This window comes from Ochotona princeps, chromosome 10 (assembly GCF_030435755.1).
Source record: "Ochotona princeps isolate mOchPri1 chromosome 10, mOchPri1.hap1, whole genome shotgun sequence".
NCBI lineage: Eukaryota > Metazoa > Chordata > Mammalia > Lagomorpha > Ochotonidae > Ochotona > Ochotona princeps.
In genome coordinates, this window is record NC_080841.1 from 75,735,268 (window position 1) to 75,759,263 (window position 23,996).

The 23,996-nt window shown below is 50.1% G+C and overlaps 1 protein-coding gene across 1 annotated transcript; it reads right to left on the reverse strand.

Moving 5' to 3' along the window:
- Window positions 1–974: 974 nt before the first annotated feature.
- JCAD (junctional cadherin 5 associated) lies at window positions 975–16,344 on the reverse strand. Its single transcript, XM_058669664.1, has 2 exons — window positions 12,872–16,344; window positions 975–1,096 (listed from the first exon to the last, which is right to left on the reverse strand). The coding sequence occupies exons 1-2, from the start codon at window positions 16,311–16,313 to the stop codon at window positions 1,062–1,064; spliced, it is 3,477 nt and encodes a 1,158-aa protein (XP_058525647.1). The 5' UTR covers window positions 16,314–16,344; the 3' UTR covers window positions 975–1,061.
- Between the last annotated feature and the right edge of the window lie 7,652 nt (window positions 16,345–23,996).

Here is a 23,996-nt window from a genome sequence, read left to right on the forward strand (position 1 = left end):
GAACAGAGAGACAGACAGAGAGAAAGGAAGAACAGAGCAGGGAGAAAAAGAACGGGATATCAAAGCAGAGACAGAGAAGGCAGCGTACAGGGACCAGTCTAGATAAAAATACAACTTTCTCGAAAGAGGTGGGGCGGGGGCCTGCTCCCAAGGCAGAGCTCCAGCTCTAGCTGTTGGGCTGCAGGAACCATCCCACGGACGCTGGCTGGTCCGCCCGGGTCATCTTCCCACAGACCCCCCAACCACCTTGCTAACAACACGTGTGCCGAGAAGTGTGTTTTATTCACCCCGTGGTCGGTCCACATTGGCATCTTCTACAACCACAACAAAAATAAAGGATACGGGAGCGACGAGCAGGTTGGAGCAGATTGGGGCCAGGACACTCCATGCTGAAGGGAACCTTGCCCAGGCTCCTGTCACACAATGGGGTCCAGATTCTTAAATAAAATAATGTTTCCTTAAAAATCTGCTGCCTAGCCGGTGTTTACGTCATAAAAAAATAGCAATTTCCTTTAAAAATTTTTTTTTTGGTAAAAAGAAATATAGTTACTTTGTTTAAAATGGTCTATTTTCAAACCAGCAATTATTTTTCATAGAAAGGATTTCTAAAATCTCCACACAGAAAATAAAAATAGATTGTCCAATAGTGAGTGCAAAGCAGGCGATGGCGTGTTTCCAAACAAGCCGGGGATAGTCCCCACTGGATCAATACTTCTCTTAGAGGGCTGCAGTCCCAGCGGTCACCTGTGGGGCATTCCTGATGTCATTCTCTCAGGGCACGTCACCACAGTCCCCACGTGTTGCCCCCTAGATCGCCCACGGGTCACTTTCAGGAACGCCAGGCTGACGAGCAGCCTGGCCAGGCCACAGCAACAACTCTCTTCTGCACACAGGCTTAGCTTTCTGCCACTGCACAAGCAGACAGACAGCTTGTATGGACAACGCATCATCTCTGCCAGCGACTGTGTGGACAGCGGGTGGCAGGGGACACGTCAGCCCGCGAAGCCGAAGTGGACCGACAGACCGCATCGTCGGAGAGTGGCAGGCCCGGGGTCTCGGTGTCACACCCTCTCCACCCGGCTGGGGTCGTACGAGTCTGCAGAAACAGAGAGAGGGACAATCAGTGGGGCACTCACCTGTCTGTGATCTAGGTAACCCGAGGACCACCATCACACATGTGCTTATGGACCAACACCCACAGGCGGCTAACAGTTCAGCTTACGTATTTCAACAGTTAATGTGAGGGACAACGACTGTCACAGAGCTGCCTGCGAAGAATGCGTGTGGTTTTTACGCCAATGCAGAGGAGCGACGTCAGCACCTTCGTGCTCTCATGACCCCTTCCTGCTGCTCACAGAGGAACACAGGAAACTTCAGCTGAGGTGGCCTCTGTCCTGGGCCCTGCTGAGACTGGCTGATCCACATCTCTCCCCTTTCTCGAAGTTGCGGCTCTGATCAGAGTGGGCTTTAGGACATGCACCTCTGTGCCCAAAGGCTGTCCTCTGCAAGCCTGGGGATCCTGCAGCCCCCACTTCTGGGCCTCCTGCCTCCCACTTCCACCTGCCTGCCAGGGCACAGGGGAGTCTGGCTGGCACCCTGGTCCATCCTAAAGCCCTGTGTTAGAAATCCCCAACTGTACAGACGCCCTGCACCACCCAGGACACCCTACAGAGGGGCAAGGAGGCTGACCCAGATCCCCCTAGAGCACAGCCTCTGGGTCACAGGTCGCTGGGATCCTGGCACCCCCGGGGCTTACCCTGAGTCTCCCACTGACAGAAATTCCTGCCTCAGCAGCTCAAAAACTTCCCAATCTTTAAAGAGAAAATGTTTAGAAAAATTGGAAGTAATACAGCTCTTATGGGAAGCATTGTGCAGGTTTGTCAGAACCGTCATGCCATGCAAAACTGGGCATGCAGAGAAGCCCGTGTGCTGCAGGCAGCCAGGCCGTGGAGGCCACCTCAGGAAAGCAGCCCTCCCAGGAAAGCAAATCTTTCCATTCCCGTGATGGTGAGACAGACAAGCCCTGTGTGATTCCACGTGGATATGGGACCTTCCCAAGCAGACAGTGTGGGGGCTGCCAGGAGCTGCAGTGGGGAAGGGGCAGCCTCAGCCACAGGACAGCGAGTCTTGGCCGCTGACGTATGCTGCACTTGAGACGTGCCAACAGGCCAGCACAGATGCTCTTCCCAAACAGCAACAAGCTGGTATCTGCGTGATGGGCTTAACCTTGGCACACTTCTCACATATGATCCACACATATCTAATCAACACAACCTATCTAGGGGGTAGTGCCGTCTGCTCCGCTTCCAATCCAGGCATCTGCCAATGCACTGTGAAAAGCAGCAGAAGTGCCTGGGCCCTGCCACCCAGCTGGCAGACCTGCTTGGAGTTCCTGGATCCTTCTTTCAGCCTTAGCTCAGGCCTGGCTGTTGGAGGCATCTGGGGAATGACCCAACGGATGGAAGACGTCTCTCCTTTCAAATAATTTTTTTTAAGATTTATTTATTTTTATTGCAAAGTCCGATATGCAGAGAGGAGGAGGAGAGACAGAGAGGAAGATTTCGCGTCCATTGATTCACTCCCCAAGCAGCCGCAATGGCTGGAGCTGAGCCAGTCCAAAGCCAGGAGCCAGAAGCCTTTTCCAGGTCTTCCATGCGGGTGCAGGGCCCCAGGGTTTTGGGCCATCCTCAATTGCTTTCCCAGGACAAAGGCAGGGAGCTGGATGGGAAGTGAGCCACCAGGATTAGAACTGGCATCCATGCGGGATCTCAGTGCGTGCAAGGTAAGGGCTTAAGCCACTAGGCTGCCGCGCCATGCCCTCAAATAAATATTTCTTAAAAAGTATTTCAAACTACCAGGTTGTATGCCCTAGATGGAGGTAATTTTTACCTATCAATCACTATGAATAAGGTGGAGGGGGAAAACAGAGCAAACCAACAGGCAGGTCCAAAGGTGATTGACTTCAGAGAAAGAAGGTAGAGAGGAGTCCAGCAGACAGTTGACATGAGATTGTCAGAACAGCAGGGACAGAAAGTGCCTGCAACCCCAGCAGACACACCTGGCACCGCCAGGGCACAGGCCTGCACTGCAGACCCGACCTGGCAGACACAGCCGGGCACCGCCAGGGCACAGGCCTGCACTGCAGACCCAACCTGGCAGACACAGCTGGCACTGCAAGGGCACGTACCCAACCCAGACAGACACAGCCGGGCACTGCAAAGGCATAGACCCATCCTGGGCAGATGCAGATGGGCACCGCGCAGGCCACAGAGTCTGTGCATCCAGCCCCTGGCAGTGGCAGTGGCAGCCACAGGCTTTCCCATGCCCTGCCCTCACCTTTCCTCCCCGGCCAGGTTGTGCTGCTGACTGCACAGGTCTGCCAACCGTGAAACGTGTGTTTCAGATGGGCACCATGAATCAGCCTGAATGATCCTGTTCACACTCGCTGCACCACACAGGTCTGGGGCCGCTGGCTCCCATGGGGTGGCCGCTTGCAGACAACTGATGCTTCCAAGCACGCATGTGCCACAAGGGACCACCAGCCCGGCCCCACGCTCTGGGCTCCAGCAGCCTCCCGCGTCACCTTTGTTGGCTCCAGGAAGGGCACACTTCTGGCCAGTGGGAGGGATGGAACAGGCTGAGTGTCCAAAAGTCTCTAACAGCTCCCTCAGAGCTAGGAATGCTGCGGATGCCCCTGGAGGGTCCTTCCATCCCACAGCTCCCAGCGCGAGCCTAGGGCCTGGACATGGGGCCAGGGAGGCACTTTGTACCCCCTGGGTTCTTGCTTCAGCTGCTGCAGGCCCAGTAAGAACACAGCACAAACCACATAGCCCTGTTTCTACGTTTTCTACTGAACACATTAAATCATACAAAAGGGAATAGGTGGAACAAAGTTCAAGCCTAACTTTTTACCGAAAGTATTTGTAACATGCCTGCTCAGTATGTGGTCAAGGTGGTAACACCACAGAGCCCCTGTAGACTAGTTTTCTCTCAGCCTCTGAGGCCTGGTGCGGGACTGACAGCCCATGGCACACTCTAGGATGAGCCACCTCTGCAGCACCCACAACACAGGCTGCCAGGCCAGGGTGCTGGCTGTGCACTGTGTCCCGGTGGGGGACGCTCCCACGGCCTGCCTGGTGCTGACACTCATGCACGCCCCTGCCTCGAGCAGCCTCCTGCACGTTCCTCCTCCAAGCACTCTCTCCTCACTCCGCCATGGCGCTCCTGGACCCCGGGGCCCACAGCAGAAGCCAAGGCAGCCCCCTGCTCGCCCTGCAGGGCTGGGACCCAGCCACCCAGCGTAGGAGGGATTCAGGGACTTGGTTGGCTCTGAGAGGCCAGGAGTGACTGTCGGGAAGATCTGGCTGAAATGGCCCTCTTTAGTCTGAAATGAGACCTTTTAAGATACATGCACTGCGATGCCACAGAAGGTTCGTGAAGGGTGCATGTGTGTCTGGCTGGGGCTGAGGTGTGACAGGCTGCAGAGGATGTGATCTTAGGCTACCGCACCTGGTGGAATCTGAATTCAGGAGCCAGAAGTGTGGGGGTGAGCCAGGACAAGGGGCATAGGGTGGGCAGCGTTAAAGCTGAGGAGGAGGCCTATACTTACATCAACCCAGGAAAATGTAGCACATGAGGTTACTGCACACAGCAACATGGCTTTACTCCGGCTCTGTTTGTTTTTAAAATTTTATGAAGGGCAGACTGACAGGAAGCAAGATCTCCTCCCAAACAGTTGGACCAGGTGGGGGCCGTGCCAGGCTGAAGCTGGGAGCTAGGTACTCCCCTGAGCCTCCCACGTGGTCGGTGGGTACCCCACACCTGGGCCATCTCGAGTTTCTTCTCAAATGTGTTTGCAGGCAGCTGGACTTGGAGTGGAGCAGCTGGAATTTGAACTGGAGCTTCAGTAGTGGATACTATATTGCAAGCCATGGCTTAATTCACTGCATCAGAATGCCGGCCTGGCAAGGTTGTAATCTAACAAATGAAGCAACAGTCAGTGGGAAAATGAGCACAAGAAAAGGCTCCAGAAGGCGTTCAGGGTTGTGGGTGGGCAGGTGTCTGGCCTTACAGGTGGGCCACTACTCATCAGGATGCCCATGCCTCATCCGAGGGCCCGGGTCACTCCCAGTTTGGGCCAGCATCCCTGCAGCCTCATCCGAGGGCCCGGGTCACTCCCAGTTTGGGCCAGCATCCCTGCAGCCTCATCCGAGGGCCCGGGTCACTCCCAGTTTGGGCCAGCATCCCTGCAGCCTCATCCGAGGGCCGGGTCACTCCCAGTTTGGGCCAGCATCCCTGCAGCCTCATCCGAGGGCCCGGGTCACTCCCAGTTTGGGCCAGCATCCCTGCAGCCTCATCCGAGGGCCCGGGTCACTCCCAGTTTGGGCCAGCATCCCTGCAGCCTCATCCGAGGGCCCGGGTCACTCCCAGTTTGGGCCAGCATCCCTGCAGCCTCATCCGAGGGCCCGAGTCACTCCCAGCTCCAGCCCTTGTAGTCAGTGGTTGAGGCCACTAAGTGGGAGCTCCAGATGAAGTTCCAGGCAACTGTGAGCATATGGGGAGTCAACCAGAGAAGGGAACACTCTCTCAATCTCTCTCTCATAAATATTTTAAAAATAAAAAAGCTCTTGAGATAACATATTTTAATTTTTACATTATAGTCAGAGGCCTAATGCTCCGCTGAGTAAAGAGGTCAAACATACAAAGGTAAAGGACACTAGGTCAGCAGGAACGGGGCAGTGAGCACAGGGAAAGACAACCACTTCCCTCATCTGCACACAACGGAAATTATACTTATGCCAAGTTATTTTTTTCTTTTCTAACTTTTGTCTTTTATGAATTTTAGCTTCCACATATACATGTGGAGTGTGTCTTTGACTGATTTATTTCATTCAACAGGATGCCCTCTAGTTGTATTCATTTTGAATTTTTCAGCTGTTAAAAAAAAGAATCAGGCCTGGCACAATGGCCTAGTGGCTAAAGTTCTCACTTTGAACACGCCAGAATACCATATGGGCACAGGTTCTAATCCCGGCAGCTCCACTTCCCATCCAGCTCCCTGCTTGTGGCCTGGGAAAGCAGTTGAGGATGGCCCAAGGTCTTGGGACCCTGCACTTGTGTGGGAGATATGGAAGAAGTTCCTGACTCCTGGCTTCAGATTGGCGCAGTTTCAGCCATTGCAGCCACTTGCGGAATGAATCATTGGACAGCAGATCTTTCTCTCTGTCTTTCCTCCTTTCTGTATATCTGCCTTTCCAATAAAAATAAATAAATCTTTAAAAAAAAAGAATCAAGTTCTACCATTTGTGTACAAGTTTTGCTGCAAATACAGTTTTGTCAAACTTCATTTATCTTTGTCAAACCAATGGTTAACAATAATATACTACCAAAGGGTTATCAGAGAGAGCGAGTGAGCTTGATCAGAGTGAGCGAGTGAGCCCGGAAGTCAACAAGGAAGGGAACACCATTATATTCTTAAAATGACATCTATGAGCTATACTAAATCTTTTCTCATTGTATTAACATGAAAAAATAAAAAGTACCAGGCAGTCAAACAAGATGAAAACAAAAAAGTTCATGGAAAACGCACATTACGCAGAGATGTAATGTGGATGTATAGTTTTGTATCATACATGCCTACCTTTTAAATGCATTTCCCCCAGCCTTTCTGGAGGCTCCTCCCAGGCCCACATCCTGATCCTGTGTCTGAAATCCCTTCCCTAACAACTAACTGGAGGCCCAGGCACCTGCTTAAGAGAGGCCAGGCACCTGCTCAAGAGAGGCCAGGCACCTGCTCAAGAGAGGCCCAGCCCCAGGGAAGCAGCAAAGGTGAGGCTTTCCGTGTGCAGATTTTTTTTGCCTGTTTTACTATATGTTAATGAACGTATCAGATGCTAGGAGAAAGAAATTAACTGGAATTTCTACCTGTAGGAACAGTGGTTGGAAAAAGAAAAAAAAAAAAAAGCTCACGAGAAAAGTGATTTTAGTGGCTAGCTAAACAGAACACTCTGTGTGTGTCTGCCGACAGCTGCTGTAGTCAGGCCCGAGCTGACCGCATGGGAAGGGGGAGGTGACGCAAGGCACTCCCAGGAGATGTGTGCCTGAGACACAGAAACCCTGACAAATGTGGGGGCTTTTTTTGTTTGTTTAAAATATCCACTTATTTTATTTGAAAATCTAAAGAGAGATAGGGAGATACAGAGAGATAGGGAAAGAGATCTTCCATCTGCTGGTTCACTTCCCAAATGGCCACAAAGACCAGAGCTGGGTGGGCCCGAAGCTGGGAGCCAGAAGCTTCTTCTGCTCCCCCAGGTCATAAGCAGGAAGTGGGATGGGAAGTGCAGCAGTCAGCCCCTAACTGGCACCCACACACAATGTTGGTATCATGTGGATAATTACCCTACTAAGCGACCACATCAACCCCTACACTCATGTGTTTTATAATAAGATTTGTCTTATTTTGAAATCTTTACGATTCTTGGAAGACATGAGTCAGGAGGGGGCGGGGACTGGGAAGGGTGCTGTGGCACAGTGAATTGGGCCACCAGGTGGGATGCCGGTACCAACACCAGGTGGGATGCCGGTACCAGGAGGATTTTGTTCAAGGCCCAGCTCTTCTACTTTGGAGCCAGCTTCTTGCCAACGCACCCTGGGAGGCACCAGATGATGGATTAAGTGCCTGGGCCTCGGCCAACGCACCCTGGGAGGCACCAGGTGATGAATTAAGTGCCTGGGCCTCTGCCACTTGCATGGAAGACAGGATGGAGTTTTAAGATGCAGTGCTTGCCGTTGCAAGCAGTAGAGGAGTGAATGAGCAGGTGGAAGACTCTGCCCCTCACATCCCCCGCATCACTCTGCATTGCACGAAAATAAATAAGTAAAACACCGAAAGATAATCCTAGCTTTACAGATGCATAAACTTGCTCCAAAATCCCAAATTAAGCTGTAACTGGCATTTAAAACATGGTGGGCATATTTTGGAGGTGATGTTAGAAACAAATTCTGCTGAAAAGATTTTATGCAGTAAATCCCCAGAGCTTGAAGAAACGAGGAGGTGGTTTGTTTTGGTCTGTTTTTAACGAAGAGCAAAATCAACATAGTTAAGCCATGAAAACATTAAGAAAAAAAGACTCAAAAAAAAAAAAAAAGACAGAAGAAAAGGGAGACAACACAACTGATAGCACAGAAATGCAAAGGATTATGGGAGACTGCTCTGAATAACCCCACAGACACAAACTGGACAGTCTGATGTCTGAGTGATAAAGAAAATGAAAACCTATGCAGACCAACAACTGAAGGAGACTGGATCAGAAACAGTCTCCCAGCAAAAAAAAAAAAAAAAAAAAAAAAAAAAAAAAAAAAAGCCCAGGACTGATGGCTTCCTTGTTGAGATCCACAAAATACTTAAAGGAGAAGGAATGCTGATTCTTCTCAAACTATTCCAAAAAATTAGCAGGAGCAGATTTTTGAAACTTAGAGTTACCAGACTAGGACACAACCAAAGAAAGACAAAACAATAGCCCAGCATCCCTGAGCCGGGCTGATGCAAAAATGCTCTCAACAGCAAAGCAGACTCAACAGCACATCACAAAGCTCATTCAGCATGGTCAAGGCAAGTCCATCAACAAGGTCTGTCACAGTCACAGAGTTCAGCATGAAGACTTTGTTATTCTTTTCAGAAGCTGCAGAAAGATCATTTAACATAGCACATCACTCTCTCATAATAGCGATTCTCTAAATATTGGAGCTGAGCTGTACCACAGCAGATTAAGCCGCTACCCGTGACCATGACATTCCACAGGTGCTTTGGCTGCAGTCCTGGCCTGCCCTGTGATGCAGCTCCTGGTTAATGCACCTAGGAAAGTAGTAGACAACGCCCCCAGTGCGTGGTTCCCTTTGATCCGCGTGGGAGACCTGCAGGGAGCTGCTAGCTTCAGCCTGCTTGTCACCAATGGGAAGGGATCCAGAAGATGGATGGATCGATCGATCTCTTTCTCTGATTTTCAAATAAATAAGTAAATCTGTTTAAAGTTGCATCAAAACATTAACTATGGAAGAAATGCATCCAATACAATAAATACCATGTCCAACAACCCCACAACGAATATCCCCCTAGATGGGGAAATGAGATTTACAACAAGCCAACAAGACCCACTTTTACCAATTCTATTCAAATACTCTTGGAACTCTAGCCAGAGCACTCAGGGGGCAGGAGAAGAAAAGACAGGCCCCCATGCTGGAGGCAGTCATATTTTCCTTGTGTGTAGATGATGTGACCTCGCACAGCAGCAGTGCGGGTGGCATGACGGACGACTTCAAGGAATTAAGGGATCTGTGTATTGTACAAAGAAACAATAAAAATGGCACCCCATATACAGAACCAAGAGACTCCACCAAAACACTGTTAGATTAGTCGGACGAATGTAACAGACAGAAGATCAACACCCACCCATCAGCAGTGTTGCTGTATCCTGGTAATAAACTATCTGGAAAAGGAATCAAGAATCTTATTCCCTGTAGCTACAACTCAGAAATAAACTTCACCAAGGCACTGAAAATTCTCTACACTGAAAACTATTAAACACTGATAGAAGAATTGGAATAGCGGTCTGAATGAAAATATCACGTGTTCTTTAATGGGAAAAACAAATATTATTAAAATGTTCATGATACCTAAACGATACACAGACTCAATGTAATCTCTATCAAAACAGCAATGACCACTTTCATGTAAAAAGAAAACCAATCCTAAAATCTGTATGAAATTATAAAACAGCCCAGAGCCAAGGCAATCTTGAGCAAAAGCAGCAAAGACATGGCATGCCTAATTTCAAACTACATTATAAAATTATAGAAACCAAAGCCAGTATGGTTTTGTATGTAAATATAAAGTTGCAAAGACCAACACTCAGAACAAAGAGCCCAGAAATGAACCCACACATTTAAAACCAACTGGTTTTCCACAAAGGTAGCAAGCACATGCCCTGAGGGGAAGTTTGTGGACAGCCCTATGAGGCCACCTGCAAAAGCATGAAATTAGACCTCCGTATCCCACTCCATATACAAACCAAACCAGAGCAAAAACCCTACTAGTGTGGAACCCGGAAGTGTCAACAACGGGCAGAGGACACTGGGCTGGGCAGTACATTTGGGCTCTGGGCTCAAAGGCACAGGCAACCATGGCAAAAACAGACACATAGGGACTTCACCCACTTCAGCAGCTCCTGCCAGCAAAGCCAATGAGAGGGAAAGGCCTGCAGACATCTGACAAGGTGTAAATGGCCAGAATACACAGGCCACTCCACTTAAAACCACAGGAACTCACAGCACAACTTAAAAAGTGGCCGATGGATCCAGAGACTTGTCAAAGAGACATTCAAATGGGTGAGAAATCTAGGAATCAAAACACAAAACAAAACAAACCTTCCACATCACCAATCATCAGGGAAACACAGAAACAAACCAACACAATAATATGATGGCTTTTCCCGCCTGTCAGAATATGTAGTAAGCTAGCAAGTGCTGGCAAGGACACACAAAGCACACTCCTGCATACTACCAGTAGGAGTGTCAGCTAGTACAGCCGTCTCAGAAAATGGCATGGAAGTGCCTCAAGATGCTAACGACAGCTGAACGCTGTGAGCCAGCAGCCCAGTGAGTGGGCATCCCTGAGTATCAAAGGGCAGGAAATCACTGACTTGAGGTATCAGTCCCACCATGCTTACTCTAGGATGGCCCACCATAGCCAGCAGACACCAGCTAAGGGTCAAGGTCCAGCAGAAAACAGATGGATGATGGATCAAGGAAGCTTGGTGTACACACACCATGGACATCTGCCCTGCAAAAACATGCCTGAACCTGGGACTACTTGATAAGAGCAGTAAACCAGAGACACGAATTGCACATGACCTCGCTCCTCTGTGGAAGCTGGAATAGCTGGCCTCACAGAAGTCCAGGTTAGACTCTAATGAGGTTAGAGTGGCAGGGCCTGAGGGGCTGCTGGCCCGGGACATGTGCTACAGAAAGAACTATCTAAGAGAAACAGGTACACAGCCCTACCACAGAGCAGGGTGCCTAGGTAACACTGTATGCCTGAAAAAGACAAAAAGGAGGGATGTCAAGTGTTTGCATCACAAACGAAATCACCATGTGAGGTCACACATCTGTGAGGAGCTACATGAGCCACTGGAGGGGTATCTACTTCAACACATCACGCCTCACATGTGAAACACAAACAATTTCATCTGTCAATCTAAAACAAATCAACCCCAGATCAATCAGGTGAACCATGCAGTGCTTCCTCAGCCAGGACTCAATCTGTCAAGCCAGGAGAGCCAGTGGGACCCAGGTAAATGAATTCATTCTCTGAGGCATCCTGCATAAAGAACACAGGAAAACCAGCTGGCACCAGGGGTCATAGTGCATGTGTGGGCAAAATTCTATTAAAACACACAAACAGATTCAACAGCAAGGGGCACGGGTGGAAGGCATGAGCCCACCTGCTGGGCCAGCGTAGGAGATGAATGGGCCTGGCTTGGGGAAGTGGCCCCAACACCACTTGCTCATTGGAGGAAGGTGTGGAGTGAGAGATTTAGGATTGTTCTAGTGTATGATGTGTCATTTGATACTGCTCTCAATTCTAATCACCTCCAGGACACATCACCGAAGTAGCCCGGAGGGGACGCCACTTTGTACCTCAGAGCAGTCGCTGCAACCACTGAGAGGAAACTACTGCCCACAGTTTATCAATCTCAGATGGCCCCCAAAACACAAACAAGTCTGACAGGAGAGTGGGCTCAAAGACCAGCAGGACGCAATCACAACTTAGGGTACCACGGTGGCCGTCGGCACAGTGGCAATGTTACCACTTCGGATACCCACATTCTATAGGGAGTATCTGTACTCTAGTCCCAGCTTCACTGCCAACTCCAGCTCCCTGCTGTGGCCACCATGGGAGGCAGCAGGTGATGGCTCAAGTGTGGGAGACCTAGACAGAACTCTGTCCTTGGCTTTGGCCTGGCCCAGCCCTAGCCATCTCAGGCATTTGGGAAGGGAACCAGCAGATGGGACAGCTGTCTTTCCCTTTCAAATAAAATGAAATTTTTTGTTTTGTTATTTTTTTTCATCTATTTTTTGAATATTTATCTGCAAGGCAGAGTTATAGAGAGAGGGGGAAGGAGAGAGATATCTTCCATCCACTGATACACTCCCCAAATGGCTACAGTGGCCAGATTGGGCCAGTATCAAGCCAGGAGTGTCTTCTGGGTCTCCCATGTGGGTGCAAGGCCCCAAAGCACCTGGTCTGTCTTCTGGTGTTATCCCAGGTATATCAGCAGGGAGCTGGTTTGAAGGTTCAGCAGTGAGACTAGTGCACAGTATTGTAAGTGGCAGCTTTTACCCATCACATCATAGCACCGGCTCCCAGTGAATTTTTATAAATTACCTTAAAGGGGACCTTCAGAAGCACAGCTAATGGGTCCTGCCATTGGAACATGGTTTATCCACACCAAAACTCACTACGGGGCTTTCAAATGATGACAAGGGACAAATGTGACTCCCCACAGTGGGTGAGCGACCGTGGGATCATAGTGCTGCCCGGTGAGCCTGGCCCTTGTCCTCACTTGCCCTCACATATCCTTCTAATCAGCCAGAACCTACTGGGCTTTCTTCATTTCGCCCTGCTGTGGAGTAATGCAGTACAAGATGCTGCCAAGAGACTCCCTGCCACTCTGTGACCTCCAACTTCCCAGCCTCAGAGAACACAGCCCAGGGGGTTGACTTCCACCCTTTCCGGACATGCAACCCTGCGCTCCCCCACCCCCAATCCAGCACACCAGGCAGCCTGGCACACATGCTCTCTGGCCCACCTCACCTGGGCACCGGGAGTCTTCAGGGAGGGGCCTCTCTCTCTGTGCAGCTGGATGCCCAAGGTTCTCCCAGGAGAGTGGGGGTGAGGGCCCCTTGGCGCAAGTACGGCCTGCCGGCAGCCTGGCATCTTCAGCAGTGGCGTCGGTGTTCCTGGAGCTGAGACAGCGCATGCGGGACACGGAGTTCACCTCCTTCATCCTCATGAGGCGGCTGGGGTCTGCCCTCCTTGATGGGCAAGCCAGCTTCTCCTGTATACTCTCAATTACTTTGGAAGGGCTGCGCAGCTTCTTCTCTGAGCCTGCCATGCTTGGTGTCCTTTCTAGAACGTGGAACAGCGTAGACCTGAAAGACAGCGCCAGGCCCCCATCCTTGGCCACTGTGGGACCGGGCTGGGGCTCTGGGCTGGCGGTTCGGCATGTCATGACTCCATCCACCTCTGAGGACTCAGCAGCTGGGGGAGCCCGCCTGGTACCATCCCTCTCCCCGACAAAGAGCGGGCTTTCAGTCCAGCCACACTTCCTCCGGCCGTAGAAGGCATCAGCAGATGCTGTGGGGCCTCCTGAGGGGGCCAAGCCAGATGAGGACGCTTCCTGTGGAGGCTTGGGGCTGTGGGCCCTGGCCTCAGGCTCTGGGGACTGGCTCTGCCTGGTGTCCGGCAGCAGGGACTCAACGGCCACCTCGATGCCCAAAATCCTTGCGGCCCTGGCTTGCAGGGTTTCCCCAGGGGGGATTTCCAGGGCGCTAGATTCACCCCAAGGCCTGTGCTGTTCTCCTCCCACCGCCAGCCCCACGGACCTCAGGTCTGGTGCAGACAGACCTCGGCCCCTGGCAGCCAGGGAGAGTGGGGCCTGCAGGCCCCTGTCTCTTGTACCACCTGCTTGTGGAGGGACCACACTGCACATTCTCCCAGTGAGGACATCATGAGTGGGCTCCCGCATTCCCTGAAGCTCCCTGGGGTCTGGGGGACGGGCAAGGGCAGCTGGCTCCATGTCCCTGGGTCTCGAAGCCACGGCTCTTCTTGCAGGCCCCGGGCTGTGCACAGGCTCACTCACACTGCATCCTTCAGCCTGATTCCGCTTCTCTGAGACCCAGTCTCCATCTGCTCCTGGGAAGATCTCCCCTCGGCCATCTTCCACCTGTAGGGGTCTCCAAGGGGTCCGAGGACAGTCATATGGCCAGCCAGATGGTGCTGCCTCCTCATTCCAACTCCCAGATTTGCCCGTGGTGGCCCTTGTCAATCTAAACTCAGGATGCTGTAGCGCCCAGGCCTTCGGCTGTTGCTTGGCTCTCCTTTCCTGGGGGCTTTCAGGGAAGCCCACAAGTTTCTCTGGGCTAGGATGGCGGTCTTCCCAGGGCTCTGCCACCTCACTTTCCTCACTTTCCTCTCTACTGCCACTGCTACTGGGACAGCTTTCTTCCTCTTCCTGCAGCTCCTTATTGAAACTTTCTAGCTGACTTATCAAGTCCCAGGGCCGACGGCTAACTGGTTTCAGGAGAAACTGACCAAAGGGCTGCTGGCTGTTGCAGGGACTGGCAGCTGCCTCCCCCTTCACCACCTCCGGCTGGACCGTGATGTCAGCCCCCAGTCCCCGGCCGTCCACCCCGGGCCCTGCCTTTGGGGCAGATGCATGGCTCGTGCAGGAGGAGGTCCTGGAGAAGGCACTGCTGCTGGATGGGCTGAGGGATGCCTGAGCTGATGGGATCTGGGCGGTAGGCTTCGGTGGATGGCCCCTGGAGGGTACTGCCGTGAGCACCCCTGTGTCACACACTGTGGGCTGGACGTGGGGTGGCATCAGTGCGGCAGGGCTTGGCTCAGCCGGCTTGGCTCCAGCAGGCATCTGTGGGCTGCTGGGATCCTCAGAGAAAGTGGTTTGTGTCTGCTGATCCCTGTACTGGTGCCCTGGCCCCGAGCCGGTGTACGTGAGCTCCCTGTGCTGTGTAAGATAGAGGAATCTGAGGTCACTTGTTGGTCGCTCCTGCTGGCAGGGCGTGGGGCTCCCCAGCACAGTGCCCGTGAGAGCCTGCAGCTCCAGGTCGGTGCTCGAGGCAGCCCGCAGTCCCTGTTCCTGCAGAGCAGGGCTCTTATCAGCACCACGCATTTTCCAAGTGCTCTGCTTTAAGTCATTGTTGTTCGTATCTGTGTCTGGCAGCTGGGACTCTGATTGAACTGGAATGGAAACCAAGCAAAATATGGTCTCGTTCATTTTCTTCTTGGATCTCTTCCTGCTCTGAGGCCCAGTGTCAGACTTCTGGGGACAGACCTGAGCCCTGCAGATGATCTCCCCAACTGGACTCAGAGGCAGCACTTGGCCTTCTGTGAGTCGCTGCTGCCCACCTGCTTTGTCGGCCACCTTATCTCTCACGGCGCGATGGTCTCTTGTGTCAGGGGAGCCCCCACCATTCCTGTTCCTGGGGAGCTGGCCCCATGGCCACTGGGCGCTGGGCTCAGTAAAGGTCAGGCCTCCATCATCTCCAGCGGGGGCCTTCAGGTTCTGTGCATTCCACGGGGTGCCCTCTGGTAGCGCTGGGGCCTCAACAGGCCCAACAAGGCTGCAGGGGCCACCATCCAGCGCCGACTCCTGGCCGGCACTGTGTGGCCAGGCCAGCTTGATATGCCGCAACCTGGGATCGCTGAAGGGGATGTACTGGATGAAGTCCATGGGGGCTGCGGCAGGGTGGGGTGGGCAGGGGCTCGCACCCCACTCCTTCCTGCTTCCAGCCTTCTCAGCTCGCGTCGGCGGGGGTGGCTGCTGCCCAACGCTGCTGCTCACAGGAGCAGGCGGCGCTGTATCTTCCAGGTAGGGGTTTGGGATGTTCTGGGGGGGTGACCTGTATGAGGGTGGGGGCACGTACATGGGTGGCTCCAAGCCGGGGTCACCCATGCCAGGTTCGTGTCTGGGCTTGCTGACTTCACTCCTGCAGGTATGCGGATCCTTGTGCTGACCAGTCTGAGGGTCACTGGGTGCAGCCATGCCCCTGGCATGCTTGAGGGGTCTCCCAAACTTGGGCCGGGGCAAAGGGGCCTTCTCAGGGGGCGTTGCCAAGTCCACGCTGGGTGCGCAGTTCGGATATGGTGGTGTTCTGGGCACGCCTGGCAAGTGCCCGTCGTGCAGCGGGATGGGAACTTCCATGTAGCTCAGGCTCTCAGGGGACAGCATGCGAGGCAACGACTGGGACTTCCTCTTGGTCTGAGAACTCCCCCCGGGCTCCCCAGGGAGCATCGGGCACAGGTCATGCAGAAGCCTCCGGCCATCACCCTCCGACATCTGCCTCCCCAGCCGTCCTGGCTGGCACCAGCTCTCCCCACTGCCCTCCTGCCACCTGCTAGCACTGGCCCTTCTTAGCTCTTCCTCCCACATGGCCTTCTTCGTCACTTGCTCCATCCTTCTTCCGACTTCCCATGGACCCTCTCTCCCGGGAGCGGGCAGGCTGTGGGCCTGTGCCATCACTCTGACCCTGGGGTCTTCCCAGTCCCTGCTGCCCTCTGGCCCTCTCCTCCAACAGTCTTGGTCTTTCCTTGCTGTCGCTGTCGGGGGCTGGGCAGACCACGCTAAGGTGGGGCGGTGGTAAAACCTACAAAACAAAGAAAGACATGGGGATCACTTGCAGAACCTGGCCGCACTGCTGTCTTGGTGGCTGAGCTTCAGACCTAGACTTCCGCAGGACCTCCTAGCCACAGTGCTCACCAACACTCTGGAAAACTGCGCAGCAGGCTTCCTGCAGCCTGGGGAAGGGGGGGGCGTCTGGCCATACTGCAGACAGTCCCTCAGCTGGAGAAGCATGGCAGACCCCCGGATTGTGCCAAGGACCCCGTGCAGAACACTCCTAATCTGTTTCAGACTCACAGAGTCCACTCCAGGCAGAAGTCTGGCATCTGCTCACACTGACACTGCAGGTGTTCCAACCAAAGCCATGGAGATGGGTGCCCAACCCCAGGTCCTGAGCTCTGGGTCAGTAGGTCTGAAAGAGCACCTTAATTTTTATTTCTGACTATTCTCTGGGGACTAAAGACACACATCTTTGGGGTGGACATTGTTCCATAGTGGTGAATCTGAAACCTGAGGTACAGGCAAGTTATCTTATGAGAACTGGCTTGAATCTCAGCAGCTCCACTTCTGATCTAGCTCCCTGCTAATGACCTAGAAAAAGCAGCGAGGATGGCCTAAATGTTTGGTCCCCTGCCATCCAAGTGGGAGAGCTACATGAAGCTCCTGGCTCCTGGCTTTAGCTTGGGCCAGTCCTAGCTATTGATGCCACGTGGGGAGTGAGCCAGTGGATAGAAAATCTGTCTCTCCCTCCCTCTCTAACTTTTAAATAAACTTCAACAACAACAAAGACACATACCTGTGGAAGCTCATCTCTACTTCCAAGTCCCATTACAACCTCCACAAACAGCTTCAGACTGAACAGTGGCTTCTGCAGACACTGCCCACACTCAGCATCAGCAAAGAAATCAATCGGAAGCTACATCTGAATGACAGCCCACATTCTATCTAAACAAAACAGGTTTTGCCAATAAAACCTTCTCCAGAGAACAAAAGAGAATGATTGTCCCAGATGCACAGACGTCAATGCAAGGACACGGAAACGGGAAGAGGAGAGGAAGCAGGGCACCTCTGGAAGAACACAATAGTTGCCCAGAAATAGATGCTGGTCTGAAGGAAGCCCACAAGGTGCCTGGACAGGGATTTACAGTAACAGTTCTGGGGAAACTCGGTAATGCAAGAGGATACACACAGCTTAAAGACCTGAGGAAAACAACAGATGCCACGATGAAAAATTCAATGAAGAGTGGGAATCATCACAAAGAACAAAAAAGAAATTTTGGAGCTGAAAATTTCAATGAAGTTAAAAATATAACTATAAAAGCTTCAAAATCAGACTAGATCACGTAGACGAAAGAATTTTTGAACTGGAAGACAGAACATTTGAAGTAGATAAAAATAAAGAGAAGTGAACTTTAAAAATGAAGAGAGCCTATGTAACCTATGGGAAACCAAAAAGCAAACACACATTTACTCTATAGGGATACCTGAAGGACAAAAAGGTGGGGGGGGGGGGCATTAAGAACCTACTGAGTTAAATAACAGCTGAAAATTTTCCATGTCTTTAGAGAATTATGGACCTCAGATAGAGGAATTTCAAAGGGCTCCAACCAGACTCAACTGTAGAAAATTATCTCCAAAGTGTAGTAGAGTCAAACTGCCAAGTTATAGACAAGAACAAAGCCCCAAAGTCAGTAAGAAGAATATGTCAAGTTAAATACAAAGGAAAACTAGTCAGAGCAGCAGCAGACTCCTCTACAGAAACCCAACAGGCCAGAGAGAGAGGGACAAGACATTCACAGTCCTCTCAATGCCAAATTCACTAACAGAAAAGACAATTAGCAACCAGGAAACAACATGACAGGAGCTACTTCTTATCTATTAATGTTAATCTTGAAGATTAACTCTTAATAATGTTAATGGATTAAATTCCCAGCTCAAAAAACAGGATGGCTGAATGGATTAAAACACAAGACCCTACCCTAATAAGCCACAGCTCCCAGTGGGGAGCACGAATCTGGGATGGGGGACAGGACAGACAAGGCAAAGGACACATCAGCCCAGCTGGGCCAGGCTGCAAAACAACCACTGGCAAGCATGAGAGCCAGGTCAGGGAGTAGGCAATGCCTGGCTGGATTAGGTTACAACATCCACCAGTGAGAGCTGAGACTGTGGGTGTTCATGCTAGATTGAAGTACCTGCCAGTACATGGAAGATCAGGGGCTTGGAACAGGCATGTTAGAACTTTGGGGAGACAACCCTGCTAGACGTCTGTTCCCACTGGTGACTGTGAGACCTGGGGAAGTGGGCAGACCGGGCTGGGCAAGGCTGCAGCACCCACGGGCATGCATGCAGGCTGCATCTGAGGATAGGCCAGGATGTGCTGGGCTATGACACCCTATGAAGCAAGAGAGAGACAGAATGGATATGGGCCAGCTGGACCAGGCCACAGCACCTGCTGGCAGTTGGGAAAATGGGGTACAAGTCATGTCAGTCAGGCACAAGATCCACAGCTGGGAGCAAACCTGACAGGGAAGCTGTGGGCATGCCCCTGCTGGGCTGTAGTTCCCTCTGGTGAGCGTGACAGTAAGGGCTGGGGGCAGGCCAGGTTGGATGACGCAGCAGTACTGATCAACATACATGTGGGTTGGGTCTGGGGATGGGTCAGGCTGAGCAGAGCCACAGCACTCAAGGGTATGCACAAGAGCCAGACAGGATGTGGGAGTGACCAGGCTAGGCCATAGCATATGCTGGCACACATAAAAACCAGGGCCGGGGTGGGTGTGATAGGGTTTACTGGATGTCACCCTCACTAGATCATGGTACTTGATGGTGTGCATGAGAACCAGGCTTATGGTGGACTGGGCTGTGCTACTGTGCTAGTCTGCAGCACCCATCATTTTATCTGAGAGACGGGACTAGGGGTAGAACTGCCAAGGCAGTTGCATCCACAAGTATGTGCACTGGCTGCTGCAGGTGTTGGCCCAAACCTGACCCTGCACTGGCTAGTGCACACAAGAATGAAGTCTTAGGTCACCCCAGGTAAGTTTTCTTGGGGTACTCCTCAACTAGATCGCTGTGCTCAAATCCTGGTCACAGGGAAAATCACAAGATATGGGTCTGATCTTGGAATGCATGTTTCAGGTCTGGCCCTATCAGCTGCCGATGCCTGTGTACTTAGTCATCAGCACATCCAGAAGCACATGGGGGACACGACAGTTAGTTCATCTGGGCCAGCAGAGACCAGGTTGGACAGCGCTCCTGGCCAAGTTCTGCAGCATGCTCCTGGGTCTGTGGACGCACTAAGATTGCAGAAAGATTTTCTCAACCCTGGTCCAAGAAGCCAACAACATCTCAAAATTATCAAAACCACCCAAGTAACACCCTCAGAACACACTGCCCCACATTGGGGGGTCTCTAGGACATCAAATAACCAATCCCCATCCTGGGGTACTAATGTTCGACAGCAAAGAGCAGCTCTCTCTCTCTCCTCCTCTCCTCCTCCCTCACCCCATCACCTCCTCCCCCTCACCCCCTCTGTGGACACAGGTGGAAAAATAACTGAAACATTTGTCCTCGCCCAGGTTCCTCCATATCTCAATGCTCAACACCCTAATCAGAGGCCCACTTGGACATGAATCAACTACATAAACAATATTAAAAAAAATTAAAAAAAAAAAAAAAAAACAAGACCCAACTGCATGCTACCTATAGGAACCTCACTGCGTAAAGATACATAGACTGAAAGTGAAGGGCTGGAAAAAGCTAAACCACAAACAATGGGAACCAGGAACGAGCAGGAGTAGCTCTGTTCACATCAAATATGGCAGACTTTACGCCAAAACTTACAAAAAGGACAAAAGACATTATACAGTGACCAAAACACATGGATAGAGATATAACACCACAATACATATGAATCCAACAAAGAGCACCCAGCTATATACAGTAAATACTACTAGACCTAAAGAAAGCTCCACTAACACACCACTCTCACCAATGCACAGGTCATCAGCTGAGACTCCTGAGACACTGGACCCACCAGGCCTTCACTTCACCCACAGCCACAAAATACACACACTTCTCCTTGGCACCTGGAACGTTTTCTAGGATAGACAAGTTACGCCACAAATTGAGTCCCAGTTAATTTAAAAGAACTAAAATCATACCATGTATTTTCTCACATCACAAAGGAATAAAACTAGAAGTCAATAACAAGAAATCATCCTATTCGGGTGCTAGTTCTAGTCCTGGCTGCCCCACTTCCCATTCAGCTCCCTGTTAATATTCCTGGGAAAGCAGCAGAGCATGGTCCAAGCCTTGGATTCCTGAATCCACGTGGGAGACTGGGAAAAAGCTCCTGGCTTCAGACCAGCCCAGCAATGGCCACTGTGCCATCTGGGCAGAGAATGAGTGGATGGAAGATCTCTCTCTCTGTGTAACTCTGTCTTTCAACTAAAATACATCTTAAAAAAAAACAAAACAGAACATTTCTAAATACATGAAAATTTAGCAGTATGCTACTGAATGATCAATGGATCACTGCAGAAATTAAAAGGAAAAAAACTTTCTTGAAGCAAATGAAAATGTAAACAACATATCAAGACTTTTGGTATAGAGAGAAAACAGTTTCAAGAGGGAAGTTTATAATGGAAAGTGCTACATTTTAAATAAGAATCGCTACATTTTAAATAAGAATCAGAAAGGAAGTAGGTGAAATTGAAATTTTAAAAATGTAAAAGAGCAACAAAACAGAAAGCTGGGTTTTTTTAAAGATTTATTTCATTTTCATTTGAAAGTCAGATATACAAAGAGGAAGAGAGACAGAGAGGAAGATCCTCCATCTTCTGATTCATTCCCCAAGTGGACGCAACAGCCAGAGCTGAGCCGAGCTGAAGCCAGGAGCCAGGAGTCTCTTCCAGGTCTCCCACGCGGGTGCAGGGTCCCAAGGCTTTGGGTCATCCTCGACTGCTTTCCCAGGCCACAAGCAGGGAGCTGGATGGGAAGCGGGTCACAGGGATTGGAACCGGGGCCAATATGGGATTCTGGCGCATGCGAGGGGAGGACTCCATCCTCCAGGCTACCATGCCAGGCCCAGAAAGCTAGTTTTTACGAAGAAAATAACAAAAATGGACAAACCTTAAGCAAGACTCACAATAAGGAAAAAACTGAAATAAAGTAAGAGATGAAAAGGAGACATTATAATTGATATCACAAAAATACAAAAGATAATAAAATTATCATGAACAACTATATGCTAACAACTTGGAATAGCTTAAATAGATAAATTTATCAATTAAATCAAGGATACAGAAAATCTAAACTGCCTCAGAACCAGCAACAAGACAGGAACATAATTACCAGCTTCCCATAAAAAACATGTCCAGGATCTGATGGCTTTACTATTGAATTCTACAAAACATTTCAAGATGAACTAACTCTGATGTTTGTCAAACAATTCCAAAATACTGACCAGGATGGAACTCTGCCAAACCCTGCTACCCAGTTCAGTATCTAAAACCAAAACCAAAGATACAACATACATATACACTCTCTCTCTCTCACACACACACACACTTCAGGCTTTCAATCTTGATGAGCATACACACAAAGATTTCAAACAATATATTACAGACCAAATTCAACTCTGCATCAGAAAGATCACATATCGTAATCCAGAGGGCTTTATCGCAGAGAGGCCAAGGTGGGTCAGCACCGCAACGTTAGCAAGAGCAACACTTCACACCAACCAAGTGAGCAACAGAAACCATATGGTCATCTCAGCAGACAGATGAGGTTTAACACCCCTTCATGGTTAAAAAAAAAGAAAAGAGGGCCTGGCAAGGCAGCCTAGAGGCTAAAGTTCTTGCCTTCAACGTGCCAGGATCCCATATGGGCACCAGTTCTAATCCCGGCAGTCCCATTTCCCATCCAGCTTCCTGTTTGTGGCCTGGGAAAGCAGTCGAGGACGGCCCAATGCCATGGGATCCTGCACCTGCGTGGAAGACCTGGAGGAGACTCCTGGCTCCTGGCTTTGGATCAGCTCAGCTCCAGCCACTGCAGCCACTTGGGAAGTGAACCATCAGACGGAAGATCTTCCTCTCTGTCTCTCTTCCTCTCTGTATATCTGACTTTCCAATAACAATAAATAAATCTTTAAAATATTCAGTTAAATAACCTATTATTCAAAAAAGAAAAGAAACTGGGTATAGACAAACACACATCAAAATTATGAATATATGACAAACTATCAGTCAATATACCAAATAGGGAAATATTTGCAAGCGGATGCCCTTGTCTTGTTCCAGACCTGAGAAGACATAATATCCGCTTGCACCACCACTCTACATTTTAGTCCTGAAAGTAGTAGGAAGAGCAGCTAGGGAGAGGAAAATAAAGGCCACCGGAACTGGAAACTGCAGAAGTCAAAACATCCATGTTGGCAGATTTATATCAAAAACCCTAAACACATCAACACACTGTTAGAACTGATAAACCCATTCAGTGAAGTCCCAGCGTACAAAATCAACATACAAAAACAGCAGCATTTTTATACGCCAACAATAATCCTGCTGAAAGAGAAATCAGAATGACACTCACAATAGCTACCAGAAAATATAAGGACAAGATTAAGAAGTGAAAAAAATCGCTACAATGAAAATTGTAAAATATTGATGATGAAATTATCAAGGATACAAAAAGACAGGATAGTCCTTGCTCATGAAATGGAAGAATGAATCATCCAAATGTCTATGCAATCTGAGCCACTCTTACAGATTCAATGAATCCCCATCAGTATACCAACGACATTCTTTTACAGAAGGTTCTGAACAGCAACAGAAACAATCAATCAAGAGGCATCCAACAAAGAAACACACATCTCCAGCTGATCTGCGAAGGGGCCAAGAACTACATTGGAACGGTGCTGGCAAAACAGGACGTTCAGATTCCTACCACTCACATACACAAAAATCAATTCAAGATGCATCAAAGACCTAAATTTAGAAACTGGAGGAAATATTTCAAGACATGAATGTAGATTATAATTTCTTAGATAAGACTCTCAAAGCGCAGGTAACAAAAGCAAAGCTAGACAAATGGGATTATACCCAGCCCAGAAGTTTACTCACAGCAAAGGAAACAACTGAGCAAGAAAAATTCCAACAGAATGTGAGAAAGTACTTGTGCTCTGTTTTCTGAAAAAGGAGTAATGATCATGATATACAGGCAATTCGAAGCACTCAACAAGAAAACAACCAATTCAGGTAAGAGATGGGCGAAAGGTGTCAGTAGACGGTCTCCAAAGGAAGAAACACCAACGGTCAGCAAACAGATGACCAGATGCTGCAAGTGGCCAGGCATCAGGGAGATGCTGATGAAAGCCACAGGTGACATCAGCTCACCCGTTGGAAGAGTTAAAATCTGCCACACAGAGAGTGACAATTGCTGGTCAAGAGCTGGTAACACGGGAACTCTTACCTACTGTGGGTGGAAACGCAAATTAGCGCAGCCACTGTGGAAAACAAAACAACCATGAAAACCAACTTGTCAAATGACACAGCAGTGGGTGACACATGCTTGAAC

What these genes read in the sequence shown, in the direction of transcription:
- JCAD (XM_058669664.1), bottom strand. Translation starts at nt 16,313, where the DNA reads ATGGCACAGGCCCACAGCCTGCCCGCTCCCGGGAGAGAGGGTCCATGG. An exon ending in TGAAGACTCCCGGTGCCCAG is followed by an intron (nt 1,097 to 12,871) that starts GTGAGGTGGGCC and finishes CTGTTTCTGCAG; the next exon opens with ACTCGTACGACCCCAGCCGG.